The sequence below is a fragment of the Leptosomus discolor genome, chromosome 8, assembly GCF_034619465.1.
Source record: "Leptosomus discolor isolate bLepDis1 chromosome 8, bLepDis1.hap2, whole genome shotgun sequence".
NCBI classification, from domain to species: domain Eukaryota; kingdom Metazoa; phylum Chordata; class Aves; order Leptosomiformes; family Leptosomidae; genus Leptosomus; species Leptosomus discolor.
The window spans coordinates 8,544,959-8,561,441 of record NC_141398.1 but is presented as its reverse complement, the minus strand read 5'-3'; the positions used below and the strand labels follow the sequence as shown (position 1 = coordinate 8,561,441).

Below are 16,483 nucleotides of genomic sequence, written 5' to 3'. Positions count from 1 at the left end.
ACATCTACCTGGCTTTAGGCTGCTTGACACAGACTAACCTGGGGCTAGAGACTGCTAGAGGCAATTAATACCTAATAAAAACGCTCAGAGCGAACCCCTCAAAGTCCAAAACAACAGTAAGGTAGCCCATGAGCCTCTGCAGGCGTGCAAGACTAGGAGGACAAATCATAAAGGCAACCATCAAAGAGCTCTGTCTTAAGTTAATAAGGATTATGGAGCTGCGGATGACTTAAGAACGCTAGGGGCCAGAAACTGAGAGGGTAGTACTTACTATACCCAAAACAGCTTGAAAGAAGTTTCATGAGTACCATATGGCAAGGACTATAAGGACAGAGTACTGCCAACAGAAAGCTGGGAGGAAAAGCTATCCTGTTCTTTTAACCAAACACAAGCAGACAACGTAGGCCAGAATTCCCTGGTGTTAAAGCATTTGTCTTTTGAATCTATTTTGTCCCTTTTGATGCAGGAATGCTCATCAGGGTTGGGGAGCAGGATGAAAAAAAAAAAAAAAAAGCCAACACAGGATTTTTGGTGATTAAAAGTAGCAGTAAGAAATAAAATTGCATAAGGGAAAAGCTGGAGCAAACTGATTAGCTCCAGATATCCTTAAGAAGGAGCAGTGGTATTTGAGACAGAGGGATGAAAGAAAACGTGGGAGACATCACAGTTTTACCCTCTGTACCAAGAGGAAATTCGTAAGTATGTCTGCAGCCACTGGAAAAGAAAAGTACATGGATCCTCACAGATACAGGACCAAACCTCTCCTAGTGTAAGAGAGGAAGCAGTCAGAGATTGCCATTGGGCATCTGGGAAAGCTGGGCTCTTTCTGGCTTTATTTCTCAACTCCTATAGCTAAATCTGTTCACTCAGAGGGTTTTTACACAGGATTATCAGAAAAGCAGGATTAGTCTGTAAGGGAACACGCTGTGCTGGTACTGGCGAGCCTCCTGAGGTCCCTTCCCACCTGCACTGGTTTAGATCTGATGATACTGAAAGCTGCAATGTGAAGACAACCAGCATTACTAACAAATTATCATGTTTCACTTCTTCAACGTGAAGTTTTCATGGAAAAACTGGAAAACGTGATGCTTGCAGACAAACTACAGAACTATCTGTGTTAACGCTTCTGGTGCCAAGCTGTGGATGCTGTGGCTGGCAATTACTGGAGCGTAGTGCCGAATTAGAAGGGAATACAGACGTGCTGAGCAGCAACAGCAGCAGAGCAGAGTTCTTGAGCCCTGCTGACAGAACTGTCTGTGCTGCTGCCCGTTGGGCAACGCAGCTAGCCCTGGGGCTCCCGGGACAACAGCTATAAGGGCAGGAGGTCACCTCTCTGAGAACAGGCAGCGGCAGGGGAAGACGAGTAGGAAATCGCACGGGACGGAGCTGGAAGGACCGCGCGGGAGTACAGCGGGATCTCCGTAACACAGCCGAGAGGGACCGAGCCACGGGTTGTGGACACCCACGGAAAGTGTTGTCAGGTGCCTTTTGCACCCCTGCCCTTGGAGCCCCCCTTGGGGACTGCTACCTTACTGCGCGCTCATCGGTACCGTGCCAAACCCTCTTCCAGAAGCACAGGATCCTTTTCCCTGTTACCTCCGAAACAGCCCCACCCCTCACCACAGATCACTGCCATCCGTTAACTTCCAAAGCCACTACAAGCCTAACGAAGACGAGAAGGTGAGATGGTCACCTAGTTGCTTACCACAGTTAACAACTTCCTTGCTTCTAGCAGGGTTAAGTTACTCGTGAACTCTTACATAGGTCAGATACCCGTAATCCAGCAGGAGCTGCAGTACATTCGGTGAAGTTTTACACGTAAGACGTTTTTCTTCTGCATTAACCGCACCCAGAAGCTGATGTCATTTCCACAATAGAAAGTTAAAACATTTCATTTAACATCTCCAAAGTTACACTACTTACATAGTTTTTCACCACCTTTCTTTCCAACAACAACAGGTAACTCTGTCCCGTTTGCCAAGTCTTTTATTTGGAAATGGAATGCATAAACCAATGACTCGAACAGGAAAGTCTCACTCATTTTAAAGACTTAAAATATTCTAATTTTTTTATTCTTTATGACTACTGTATAGGATATTATGAGGCCATTGTCATAAGAAATTCAAGACAGAAGACCAATAAACTTACAATATGTAAAGGTGCAAGAGTGATTTTTCAACAGCCATGTATAAAAATGAGTGGTGAAACATTAGAAATACCTGTATAAGGTATTCTGGACTTTCAGATGCTACTCTAGAAGAACCAATGACTTGACTGTTTTGAAATGGCACGAAAAGGAAGTGTGCTAGGTGCATTATTTATATCAGGAAAAATTTTAACTCTTACATTTAACTATTATTGTGAAATAAGAGTCCCAAATTAGTTTGCTTAACAGCAGAGAGCTCCTTCCAGACAAATCCAGAACAGGTACAAGACACAGCAAATGCAACCCCAGTTTTGCATAGACTTATTTACGTGTGTTTAGTGGTAAAATCAACAGTACTCCTTAGTTACAACTAACAGTGTAAAGATACCTTAACATGAACATGAGTTAAATATTCACTTCAGGACGCCTTTCCATTGCCAGCAGCATGTAAGGAGGACTTCAGTATAATAAAGACTACAGCCTGTGACAAAAGAAGTTAGGCACAGTTCTGTATCCTTTTGGGACCCAAGTATTTAGACGTTCACACTTCTGCAGTATCAGAACTGGATTAAAATTCACTTCACAAAGTAATTACAGACTATAGCAGTAGATCTGTGTTCTTCAAGGTTTTTCAGTTAATATTTTCAGTCAATGACAAATTGAAGCTATACAGCCTTGCACAAACAGCCATAAAGAAACTTAAAAATCATTAGGGTTAATTTGTAAACTTACTGACCAAAGCGAAACTAGAATTCTGCCTTTTAGATTTTTTTTTTTCATTGCATTTTATTTGCTGCTGAAAGGAATGCACTCTGTATTTCACTTACTAAGAAACTTCCTTTTAAAAATCTAGAACCATGGTTTGTAGACATAGCTGTGAAGTTTGAATTTTGGTATGATAATTCAACCTGATCATTTTTACTAATTTGAAAGAAACAGATCAAAGTACTTCCCTTAATGAACTGTGGAATCCCATGGAATACGGATTTTAAATTGTACAAAAGTAAGATGCCTGTTCTTCACCAGGCTGGGTTTTTTTCCTCTGTATCCAGGTGGTGTGTCGAACCTGTATTGCATTTGAGCAAAATCATTCCACTTGAATGACACGTGTTTCATCTTATAAACAGACCAGGGCGGGGAAGGAGAGGGGAAAGACCAAGGAATTATTCCCTTTGAAACACGACAGAATTGGCCTAGGATGTCACATGATTAAGAATTTAAGATGTGTTAAGAGACTTTCCCAGCACGTAACAATGATTTGCTTTATATGAAAACCTGCTCTGCCAAGAAATCAGAAGGTTTGTCAACAATGCAGAAGGATTTATACAAACTTGGGACACATATTGAAAGAAACCATGTCACAGGTTTTTCACATCTTCATTCAGTTTAAGACAACTGAAACCCTCTGCCATGTTGTGGGCTAAGAATGTGGCAGAATTTGAATTTTAACAACCCTATCTGTCTCACCCTATGTTTCCAACACATTTTTTTTTAAGCTATGAACTTAAATGCCCACATACAACTTACAGCTTCAATCACAATTTCTAGACTTTCCATTATCTCCATTATCAGACGAGAATGATTTGTAATTAGCATATAACCCAATATTACACATTTTACTTTTGACAGCCTCCAGTGTGACAATAATGCTCCATTCTGCTGTAACACACTGGCCTGTTTTTTCACTTCTCGTAGCCTGGTGACACAGGCACCACGCTTTCAGTTAGTGAGTTGTCTTAAAAACACAGATTTGGATGTTAATTACAGTGGTCAGGACACTCGAAGAGAAGTTTAGACGCAGGAAGTTTGTTCAATGACATCTGGCAGACTGTGGACCTTGTGAGGACAAAAAGAGGGTCTTGAAAGAGGAGGATATCAAAACTAGATTTTGGCAATATAGAAGATGTATTGTCCATGTAGATCTGTCACAAGCTTTAAAAATACTCTTATTAAATAAGTTTTTCCTTTCTTAAGACCAGATAATACATGAAGCCAGTTAAGAGTCCAGGGGTCAGAACTTCTTCAATTCTTAGTCATTCTCTATGAGCCTTTTTTGGGGGCTTTTCTTCATAAGATTCTCCATATTCATTCACTCTGCTCTTATCCACAGGATAAAGCCTGGCAGGGAAAAAAAAAAAAAAAAAAAAAAAAAGATCAGTTACAATATTGTCTGCTACCTGGAGGAATGAAGCAGTTCTGTGCTACTTAATTTTAAAAGGGAATTTGTCTCTCATCATATTCTCTATTCCCATTTGTGGCAAAAAATACAGCGGTTTTAAAGATCAGCTACTTCACATTAAGGCTCAACCAGCTGTCTCGTAACAGGGCCTCCTGAGAGATGTATTCGCTCCCCTAAAGCTTGGCTGGAGTACTTCTCAAGAAATCCAGGGTACCTCTCAAACTCAAAACCAGCGCCCAGCCCCTATCAGAACTCCTAAGTGGGTTTGTGAATACAAGCTTAAGAGTTGCTCTCCTTCACCTTACTTCAGGTTAATTTTTTTTGTAGCTTGCAAACGTGCAACAACCCGCTGAAGAGGAGGACTGGTGGTTTGGGGAGGGAGAAGGGGTAACTGACAAAAATTCTGTCAGCGCTGGGAGAAGAGGAATTTCTTGACCGCTCCCTTGGCACGCTAAAAAGGGTCACGTTTATGGGTCATTCAGCTGAAAATACTGTCAGTTATGGGAAAGCGCCTTTGCTCCTCTTATCTGTACTGAGATCCTCTTTTCAGGGCCCCCTGCTCACCAGTCCCTTCACTGGGCACTTACACAACCACCATCCCCCAGGCCATACAATGTATTACCATGGTCTAAGAATTCCGCTTGAACTCTGTCCCAGACTATTTTATAGTTCTTTACAGGGACACGACTGCACCCATCCACAGCCCTGTAAAATCCCTGAGGAATGTTACAGAAAGGCACACATACCATCTTTGGTAAAGATAGACCAGGAACACAACATCATCTCTAAAGCACGCCAGCCTATGAGACGTTGGCATAGTGATGATAAAAGCAAATATATCATCAATAAAAGTGTTGAATGCCTATGAATAAAAGAAGAAAGAGTATACTTAGTTGCTGTGAAGAAAGGAAGTCATCTGTCACACCAAGCTACAGGAAACAGGCTTCCTAGAACTGCATTTTTCAGTAGGAACACAGACTACTTCCACATTTATAACAATACTTGAGGGTTATGCTGAAAAACTAATTAATGCAAACTTTAAAGTGCTTTCTTTTAGTGGAGACCATACTGTCTACTACAGATGACACTGTTACAGTTATAAGTGGAAAGGAAGTAGGACTACTTCAGGTAAGAGAGAGGTACTGTCACCCGAGGGGAAAAACATGGATTCAACTTCAGTGAAATCTTTAAAAACTGGGAAAAAAAAATTACTCATTCATTACTCAAATGATTTAAGATTTACAAAACATCAGTTCACTTTTGTTTTCTGTGGGAATTTGAAGTTTGTGTAAAACCCTGTTAATTTACTGCTCTTAACAACATTAACTTGACAGCCTTGGCGAGATTTTAAAATATTTTCAGTGCTCTGCTGGAAGTACTCATCCATCCTTTATCCAAGACGCAATTTTCTACACCGTTTCCACTAACGAGGCACACTAAAGCTCCTGTTTCTGAAGCAATAATGAAATACTTTCTCAATTCCTCTTTGTGAGTGAAAAAGTTTACATTCCCAAGTATCTGCAGGGAAAGCAATGCAAACAGGCTCCAGGCATGCAAAGGCAGCAATATTTTGTCGGAGAAGGTAAACTGAACAGAAGGGCAACTCCTCTGGCTCTAGCCTACAGGGAGGACTAGAGATCAAGTCTTAAGAGTGCACCAGCTCTAGTACTCGCCTATGGTGCAATAAACTGTTTCCACTCACTAAATTCAGCAGGAAACGAATCCAGCAAAGAATATTCAGTGTTGGGTTTACAAACTGAAACAGTCACAGGGCTGCTCCTTTCAATGTTAGCAAGCTCTACATTAATCCATACCATAAGGAGGGGAAAAATGCTGTATTCTCTAAGCACAGGACTCGCTCTTCAAAATAAACCAACGTTTATATAATGAAATAAAGCGTCGGCAGAAGATGGGGGTGTTGGACAGGAAAGAGTTCTGATTAGTTACAACAGGAAAGCTCCTTCTGGCAAGTCAAAACAAATCCGTCAATCCAAAGTGATCAAAGAATATGGACGGCGCTTCTCAAGCCTGAGCAAAGATTTGTCATGGAACAAAAACCACCTTGGCAAGCTGGAAAAGGCGGCCTTTCCAAGTCAACACCCAAACGAGTGTGCCTACAATGACGAAAGGAAGGAAAAGCTAAATGCTCCATCCTTCAGGCACTCAGGCAGTCCTCATAAGCCACTGCAACTGAGTGCGTCAAGGCAGCCCATCTAATCGTATTTAGTCCAGCTAGTTTTCTTTTGAGATAACCTCACTGGAAGGTACTCCTCATAAAAGTATGAAGGCATAAACGTAAAGACTACAGAAAGTGGAAAATTAGAATAATCTTCATTTTTGCCAAGGTCTTCCAAAACAGGAAAGAATTCAAATTAAGGGAAAAACCGAAGCTCTCTAAAATGAGAACCACAGATGAGGACCCAGACTATGCTTTCCTCTTGTCGAAGTGCAGAACAGAGCAAGCAACTTTAAATATCCGCTGGGAAAAAGTAAATGATCCCCTCCAAAGCCCAGTAAGTTAAACATAATTGAAAACATCATATACTTCTTTTTACAAACACACAAGCCTTTGTTGTGGGTAGCCTCTGGCATCTTAACAGGAACCATAAGTGCTCTGTAAGAAAAGCAAGAGAGTTCTACTGCTTCGCAAGTTACTTGCTTGAATACTCTCCCTTTGTCGTCTATTTAACTGCTGATGTCTCTGCTCAGTTACTGTATTTTGTTGCTGAAGTAAAACTGTGAAATCACTTCACTAATATACCTTTCACTCCCCTCTATTAAGAAACATGCTGATTTGCCTAGTATATGTCTGAAGCACTAGACGTTTCTTTTTATTTTTGGCTACATTTCCATATCAAACACTGTTTAGTTGCTATTCTGCTGTCGGCCGTATCTCAGTCTCTTTTCCTAGATGCCCCCTGATTCCTTAAAAATGTTAAGGGAGCAGAAAGCCGGGCTACTGCTGTGGGCTCACAGAAATTAAAAAGCTACGAAAGGCACTTCAAATGTCAAGATTTTAGTCCTTTTCTCACAGGCCATCTGTTCAGAATCGGACACCATGTCTTAAGCAGTTTGTAACACTGTGTCTTTTAAAGAACTGATGTTCTGGAGAACTGTAACATATCGGGACAGAGGAAGACTAAAGGAAAGCGTTGAGGAGTAGAAGCAGAAGAAAAAAGGGCAGGTGTTGATGACATCAGGGTCTGGATGATCCCAGCACACCCAGACAGGGTTTCTCAGGACACAATGATCAGGGAAACAAAGGACAGTACAAACATCCTAATGACTCACAGTGGTGGGAAAGGATGGAGTCAAAGCACTGTCAGCCCTTTAGGGGTACAAGAACAAAACCAGCACGTAGCTGCCAAGAACGTGGGAGACACAGGAACTCCACAGTGGGTGTCCCTTGTCCTCCATATCAGCGCAAGGAATCCTGACTGGGATACTTGGGTACATCCCTCCTGGTGCCTGAATACTATACAAACCACCTGGACACACAAGTGGCTGCTTGGGGGTGTGCGGGTATCAAAGCACTAGTAAGTTGATTTTGTTTTGAAATAAACTCACCTTCCCCTCCTCCCAGGTCTGGTGTTAAGCTTTGCTACCACCCTGCATTATCTCCTACCAGGGCAGTCTAGGCAGTGGGGACACCACAGCGCAGCCCCTCTTCCACCAGGGAACAACCCACCATGCACTGGCCACTACACTGCCCAGAAGCTCAGAATTACCACCCCAGCACAAACCGGTGCGTACATTACTTCAGTCTCTGGTGGCTCCTGGAAGTGCCACATTAAGGCGTCTTAGTGGACCCATCTGTTTCTCGAGAACTATCCTTTGTTAATATAATCTCTCTCTTCCTAAAATAATGCATTAAGACTGATTAATTTTTTGCAGGACCAACATCTGCACCCACGCAAGACAGTCGACAGTACTAAAAGCAGCAGTAGCATCAAAACTAGGAGGCAAGCGTTCTCATTATATGGAAGTCGTTATGGGAAATGGAAATCAATGTTTTGGGTTTTTTTAAAGGGCAGCTGCAAACAAGTTCAGTTATTAAACAAAAGAAGCACTGTCAGCCTTAAGCTATATATTACTAAGATGTTTCTTACAGAAAATTATTCCAAAACGACTGCACCAATCTTTAAATTAGAGCTTTACTTACTTTGTATGTGAAAGCCTTCCATGGTAAGTGTGCAACAGATTTCATCTAGGAATAAAAGTATCAATTTGTAATAAAGTCTGGAGGAAGAGACTAGAAAAGTAGTCTTTTATCACTTTTCAATCTTACCTTGTAGTTTACAAACAACTGGGGCAGCATAAACAGGAACCCAAAAGCATATACTCCTGAAGATAAAACATGGAAAACTTACAAAGAGATGCGCAACAGCAGTACATCACACAACTATACTTTCACAATTAAAGATTTACACTCTCCTACAAAGAGAAGGTGCCTCTAATCCTTTTGTTCACTTTGGGTTGATTCTTCCGCCTTTCTCACTCACTGGGATAATTTGGGAACCTACAGTCAAGTTATTGCCCTATACTACCCTCATCCAGCTGACAGCAGTTGATCGGCTACTTTTGAGTCCCGGCCTCCACATGAAGAAATATGAATAGGAAAAAACCATAAGGGACTCACCGTTGACAAAACTGTTAATCAACCAGGAGTACCAGCTACAAAGAAAAAAGACAGCCCAGTTATTTTTTCACCTCAGCCAAAAATATACACCTGTAACACCCCCTCTACCTGACTGTAGGCCAACTACTCCAAGAAACGGCTGCGTTGAGAATGACTTTATGCAAGAACTCAATACCTCGCATCTTGCTGTGCTTAGGAAGGGCTCCAGAGAAGGCAGTTTAAGGAAAGGATGCTTATCAGTCCACACGACAAGTTTGCAGAGCTTTATCAACCGCTTTTATACTTTTCCAGAACATTCTAAGACTTCTGCACCCAAGGTGACATCAGATCACACCGTGCACTGAACCCTGCTGGCTGCGTTACGGCTTCCAAAGGTAACGCTCTATTCCAAAGAGACACTTCACATGGCACTGTGAGGACCTACCAAATTTCCAACAACAAATACCATTCAGTGAAAACTGCTAGAGTAGGCACTTAAGGAGAGAAGTAAATACAAGGAATCTACATTTTTCCCCTCCTCACATCTGCAAACCTGTCCCAGATGTTCAACGGAGCGCAATCTTAGCAAAATAAACAGCAGCGCTACAGACAGCGGTCAAATTCCACACCTCTGCTTGCCGTAGCAGGAACAGCTAGTAACTGATGCTCAGGTTACCTCCTTTAAACTGAAACTCACACTGCCGTGTTAGTGACACGTTAACAGCAACATTACAGCTGCAGCAGCACTTCACTAATCCACAAGCATCTAAAAAATGCACCAGAAAACGCCTGCAAGATTAGAGGATAATCCACTGTTAAGATGACTTGTTCCGTCACATTTCCTGACAAACGGATTTAACAATGATGAAAATTCTACGCTATGAATTGTTTTCACTTTCTTAAGCTACAACTCACAGAACACCTGACACATACTATTTTGCAGTACTGAATGAATTCAACAATTTTGTGAGAAAATCAGAATCTTTACATGCTGCATATTTGTTAGCTCCTTACCGAGGCAAGAACCTTCTGAAAAAACTAATTTTCTAATAGCCCAGAAATTGCCCCAGTTTCTAGTACAAGTGCTACGGCTCATGTATGCAGCAACAGTAGTTCTTTCCGATGTTATTTTCAGCTACTGCTTGCTCTCCCTCCCATCTCCTCTGGGCCTCAAGACTATTTAAAAAATCTGTCTACCTGGCTGTCACCGTGCTGGTGTTTGCAGGTTTTTTCCTACAACAAAGTCTCACGGCTGCCCACCTGCTTGCATCTCTCCAAGCCAAAATGAACTAGCTGTATTACTTGGAGTGGAAGTGGACAAGAGTTTCACCCTTTCATGAAATATTGAGTCTTCAGCTCCGGCTGAAGTACCAGTCTGTTGCGGTAAGTCCACGGCTCTAAAGGAATACGGAGTCCTTTCTTAAAAATGCTTTTGCTTGCTCGCCATCCTAGCTATCGTATCTAGGAACGGAGCAAATAATCTGGGGACAGTTCTGGCTTCTCTCTGTTGTTGGATGGGTTCGACCGCTGAATCCCCCTCATCCCTCCTGTCACCTTATCAGTTCTCTGAACATCAATGGCAGCTTTATTCCTCTTCTGATTGACAGCTGACTCGTGTATGCAAGCTACTGAATTCTATACTACAGCAACATCAGGTTACTTGCAAAATACAACAGCCTGGAGCTTGCAGGATGTTAAAAAACCAGCAACACTCTTCAGCTTTAGAGCCTATAGAACAAGGAAGTTTCCAGTTCCCGGCTTATGAATCAAACAAACTAAAATAACTGATTTCCATAATCCATCATCTCCAATTAATTAATATTGAAAAAATGGGGAATGTTTCAATTCTGTACAAGATCATTTATAGATTTACAGTACCTTTTGTATTTGACATTCAGCAAGGAGTAACCTGCACCTCCAATACACAGTGGATAAAGCAAATAGGACAAGTATTTCATAGCCTAACAGACACGGAGAACAGTTTGTTAGTTCACATTCCATATACAGCAGACTTTTCATGGCATGCTAGAAGACAGCCACTTCCTTTTTTTCCTGAAAATCTTTTCCTATTCCCAAACGTCTGCTATTATTTCTACTGTGCTTCCAGTGAAAATTCAGGTGGTGAAAATTCTGATGCCCAGTTCAGACAAACAAAGCACCTTAGAGCACAGGCACCAAGAGGCAGCACAGAGATCAGAGCTCTCTACTTTACACTAATGTTGGCACCTATGTTCAACTCCTTTCAGAAATCAGGAAGCACGTGAACATTCCTCCGGTATAAATAACAAGGACAAGTATCAATTTTCAAATCTGTGAATGGTAACCCCTTTGAGATATTTCTCTTCACGTAAGTCGCTTGCAATTCTGCCTCTCAAAGAAATGTTTCAACCAGATTCAGCTAACAAAACAACTCTTTCACTGTTTCTTTTCATAACTTATCAGAATGAATCTTCACTATCTGCTCATCCCCTTGACAACTATGAGAACACGGAAAATACACTTGTAGCAATAAGAAGAGTGAAGCAAGTCAATCGGCAGGGCACACATGCAGACTTTCCAGATCAGAAGTCACGGGATCCCTTCTTACCTGCGCATCATACTCCTCAGTTTTCTTTTCAGAGTCACTGTATGTACCAAACTGCAATACATATAAAAAGTATAATCAAGTCAGAACTGGGGGGGAGAAGCACTGGCTGTCCAACTCCCTAAACAGAGACATAAACTGCAAACTAAACCGCTTCGACATTGAGCTGGGCAACAGTTCCAAGTTCTTATAAGCTTCTATACAGGAGAGTCACACAAACGTCCTGTGCAGCCTGCTAAATATGGGGTAGGCAAAAAGTTTAATTTTTCCCTTCATGTTTTACACCAAACATCCAGGACTTCTTTGCTTAGGAAAACGCTGCTGAGACAGCAGATTTCACAAAGCAAAGGCAAAGGCAAAGTCAAGTAGCTAAGAATCTGGCAGATACAGGGAGCTGTTATTAAAAACCACCACCATTTTCATGCACGAAGAGGTCGGTTATGGATTATCTCCACCTCTCCAGAAACTGTGACTGCTTAAACACAGATCCTTGACTACTGACAAAGGAACAGCCAGAGCCATCAGCCATTCAGGATGCACAGACTTCCAGCAGCACAAAACCCCAGTACTTCTTGTTGAAGTAAACACTGAAGACAGGCAACTGCTTCTCCTATCAACGAGAGAAACTTCCAATGTAGATTGTACTTTAAAAAGATTACACTCATGTCAAAAAAATAAAGTTAATTTGAATTCCTGCTGCCACTGCATGTCCTGCAAACAGTCTTGGGACTTAATTTTTACCCTGAGGATTTGTCAAAGATTGTCCTGTCCCCAGAACGTGTCACATCATTTACTAGTTCTACAACGGAGAAGTTATACCTACAGCTTCATGAAAAACTCAGTTTCTTAGTTCAAATCATGTCAGTTAAGAGCACCTTTCCAACACAGTGGCAGAAGCACAGTCCCACCTGTTAAGATTTAGTAGGACTGACAGAGGAGTTCTGAATTTTCTCTTACCATAAGTACATACAAATAGCTGCTGCTTCTACAGAACTCAAAGAAATTCCTAAGTTTGAAAATGCTCATCCAGCTTTTGGATTAAGCCATCCATAAAGAGAAGATATACATAAGAAATTTTTATAGGTTGTTCTTTTTAAAAAAAAAAAAAAGAAATTAAAAAAATCTTCATTTCACTAAAAGCCAAGTGGCACTCTACCCTGGAAACAGATGGACAACTCAAGAGTGTAATCATCAACAGGCCAATGTCTACTGTACCTGAATCTTGGGTCTCAAGCCTTGCCACTTGATTGTCATTTTCAAAGCTTTCTTCACTTTCCAGAGCTGCAATTAGCAAAACCAAAACGTGCACATCAAAGATTATCCAAAGGAACGCTGAATGTTTTATGCAGGATTCAGGTAATCAGAATCAAGACCCCAGAACATCTCTTTGAAGCACCCCTCACATACAGCAGCTCAGCCTGGTTGCAGCCCACTGCCTGCCTCTCTGTACCAACCAGCGCCGTGTCACCAGACAAGTACAACTCCGGGAGCCTGCGCTATTAAGTCTCCCTGTCGGATGATGTACCACAAGTGAAACAACGTCGTCCTTCCAGGACATCTGGATTGCAGGGCTTGGGTAGAGGTTAGCTGCTCTCAGCACCAGCACGTGCCCCAGGGCAGGCACCGAGAGAATTCTCCAGTAACCACCTGCCAAGCAAGGCTTTACGTGCCTTTGAGGTCAGCCGGATCTGCGAGCTGAAGGTGCCTCAGAATCACTAACAGTGATGAGACGTGGGCGCTTACATGGTCATCGCATTTCAGTAGTGAGCTACGAGCAGAAGTCAGCGAATCCACCGAATCACTTGGCTACTTACTGTAGAGCTGCAACAGCCTGACCCTAATGCAACCAAAGGTTCAGTTCCCCTGAAAATTTACACCAAACTAAACAGATTGAGCAACTTGGGCAATGCAGCAGAGAGCTACTCTCATGCAGGACAGCTACTCTCCATGAAGCTTCTTGTGGACAAGGTTTACTTGTTTAACTTTAGGTACACCAATCTTCTCTTCTCGCCCATCGCATCTTCTGAACAAAAAAGGGCAATATGGTAAAGACAACCCTTTACTGTCACCTTTCATGCAAGTGAGAAAATAACTCACTACAGAAGCAACGTCACTGTTAGTACTGTATGAGAAACACGTGTTAAGAACGAGCTGTGGAAAAGCTCTTCCCAGCCTTCGGATCCCTTTGAGATGTACAGTCCATATGCTCATTCTCACCTTGAGACAATCACGTTATCTCACCATCACTTGAGAGGAGAGATGTATCACTTCGACAGAACCTACAGAACGTTTCCCCTCAGTTTACATGTCCCACACAGTGTCCCTACATAATCCTTTCAACCCAGTTCCCCCAGCCTGCAATCCAAAAGCAACGTACTGGGAAATAAGGTGCGCAAGAAAGACGATAGGAGCCAAACAGCCGTGGGAACTACAGCCCTCAGCGAGATCTGTTTAACAGATCTGGGGGCAGCTCCAAGAAGAATCTCAGATAGGCACAACGACCAAATGAGATCTGAATCTGCCTGCTCTTGGGTAGCAGCAACTGAGAAATCCATCTTCATTATGAAAGAGAAATGTAAAATCTTAACAGTTTTAATTGCACATAAATCCTGTAGCATACCTGACCAGTCCTGTTACCCTACCACCTGATCTGTTTTCTACTAAAATGTGACCTAGAGACCAGGGCTGTTTCTTCTTCCCCACTACACACAAACAAAAGCACCACTCTTCTTGACCCGATTCACTTTTAAATCATTTGACACTTTCAAATTTCTGAAGTCTTCAGATTTTTTTGAATTTAGTTATTTAGATTTCAAGGATCAAAATAAGATATTCCACAAAAGCAGCAGCATATCTATAGGGATATATATTTATCCCTGAAACTTAGTCAAAATTTCAGACAGCTAAAGAAAGTTTGAAATATAAGACTAAACTGCTATTTATAGCAACAAAAGCATCAGAAAATCTGATACAGAAAACTTAACACACAGAAATACATCAGACTTAAAAAATCTCAACTTACAGAAAAATAACATTACAGTCAATGAAATGGGACTATTTAGGACATCACTGTTCATAGTTTTCACAAGAGCTTAATCTGTTTTATCCAATAAACTGAAATTTAAGGATTGCTTTGTGACTTTGCATTCAACAATCTAACCACTAAAATTCCTGAGCCGTTTTGTTTCCACAGGGATTATCTGCAACTATAACATACGAGTACTCAAAAATTCCACACGAGAGCCCTGAACTTATATTTAAATACTGAGAAGTAAATAAATCTGCAAGCAATGCTGGGCAGAGAGATCTCCCCTTCCCATTACTGCTGGCTTTGTGCTTTAATACACATAAAGCAGGCTTCCCAGCAGCACCTGCAACCCACTGCCTGCACGGGGTCTCCCGGAACAATGGAGCCAGCCAGCAGCCTCCTCCTTTCCCTCCTTCCCCACGCACCTCCGTCACGGGCAGGGAGAAAGCTGCAGCCCTGCGGCACGGTCTGACGGCACGCAGCCTGCCCTTGGTGAATGTTTCCGAGAAGGCTTGCTGACACGGTTATACATGCCTGGTCAGGAATGATGCCGACCACGTGATGTGACAGGAAGGAACCTCAGCGTAGCTCTATGTTTGGTTTCCACCATACCAGCTGGCCCAGCCCAGGAAACACTGATCCTTCCAGTTTGGTTATCTGATAAAGGGACACAGACTCCTCTACCACTGAAAGCCAGTTAAACCCTGCTGCTAAGACAGCACACTACAGCAGCAGTAACCAGTTTAGCGTTCCTTTTCCACAATAAACCACGGATGTTCATCGAATACTGGCATTTGGCTCTAGAGCTTGAAGGACTCACCTCAATCACTGCGCCAATGCCTGCTGGGATCAGTACCAATAAACTTGTTTGTTCATCCAGAAGGAAAAGAAATATTACCACAGTACTGAAGCACCGCCAAAGCACTAGACAGAAAAAAATGAAAATGAAAGCTTATTAATATTTAAATGAACAGCTGAGATGACAGAAGACTGTTGGCCTGTTTACTATAATTCTGTCTTTATGCTGTTTAAGCCTGAACTTCTCCTATATACATCTTGATATATCAACCAGTCCTATACACAGCCAGTGATCTATATACCTCCAGGCAAATAAGGAACAGAAACATTTTATGAAATCCTTATCACAAAAGAGGACAGGAAATGGAAATGTTTAAGGAAGACTTCTGTACTGCAGCAACTCAGCAACGTACCAGTACTGTTAGGAACTATGTTCATGATTCTTGTCTTGAGGAAGCTGAAAGGCTGTGAGGTAATGTAACATCAGTCTTTGAAACTCACGCAACTCACTTAACGTCTGTAAACGCTAAGAAGTATGTTTTAGGGTTATTTTTCAGGTTTTTCAAAACCTTGGATGCTTGTAAGTGTCTACCAACTGATGCTTAGATTCGAATATCCATCCCCCCAAGCCGGGACAGAAAGAGAGAAGAGCTACACTACACTCAGACATCAGCAATTACACTGTACCACTGCAGCGCCTGTTGCACTTGTCCCTCAAGGCAAGGAGGAGATGCCAGCAGAAAGGTGACTAAGGCTTGTTAAACAGAGGATGGAACCATCAGTTACTGGAGATTGACACTTTGATAGTAAGGTCAATAAACCCTCTGTCACTCAGTCTTTCCAATTTGACTTTACTCACTTTTTGAACTGGCAATTAACTGTGAAATTCCACGGACCACTTTGAACTTTTACTAACTTTCTGGCATACATATGCCAACAGCAGTGTAAGTGCCTTACAAAAACAAATGTGCTCTGATAAAGACAATAAAGAGATTCTCCACATCAGGAAAACATATTGCTGTTCATCGTAATTTAGAATGCCTAATTTTTTTTCCTGGTATTGATATTCCTCACATGTTTTAATCACTCTGTAAATATTATAGAATTAGGGATACGCTCAGAGGTCAAGT

The 16,483-nt window shown here is 41.9% G+C and overlaps 1 protein-coding gene across 1 annotated transcript in view; it reads right to left on the bottom strand.

The window, feature by feature from the left end:
- Positions 1 to 4,028: 4,028 nt before the first annotated feature.
- CLPTM1L (CLPTM1 like) overlaps positions 4,029 to 16,483 on the bottom strand; it is a 28,370-nt gene continuing 15,915 nt past the window's right edge. Inside the window, exons 9-17 of the mRNA XM_086469300.1 lie at positions 15,376 to 15,479; positions 12,743 to 12,808; positions 11,531 to 11,581; positions 10,822 to 10,904; positions 8,965 to 8,999; positions 8,614 to 8,669; positions 8,488 to 8,532; positions 5,072 to 5,187; positions 4,029 to 4,264 (exon numbers count right to left, since the gene is read on the bottom strand). Coding sequence (XP_086325426.1) covers positions 4,180 to 4,264; positions 5,072 to 5,187; positions 8,488 to 8,532; positions 8,614 to 8,669; positions 8,965 to 8,999; positions 10,822 to 10,904; positions 11,531 to 11,581; positions 12,743 to 12,808; positions 15,376 to 15,479 — 641 coding nt within the window. The 3' untranslated portion in view covers positions 4,029 to 4,179. The remainder of the gene's footprint in view (positions 4,265 to 5,071; positions 5,188 to 8,487; positions 8,533 to 8,613; positions 8,670 to 8,964; positions 9,000 to 10,821; positions 10,905 to 11,530; positions 11,582 to 12,742; positions 12,809 to 15,375; positions 15,480 to 16,483) is intronic.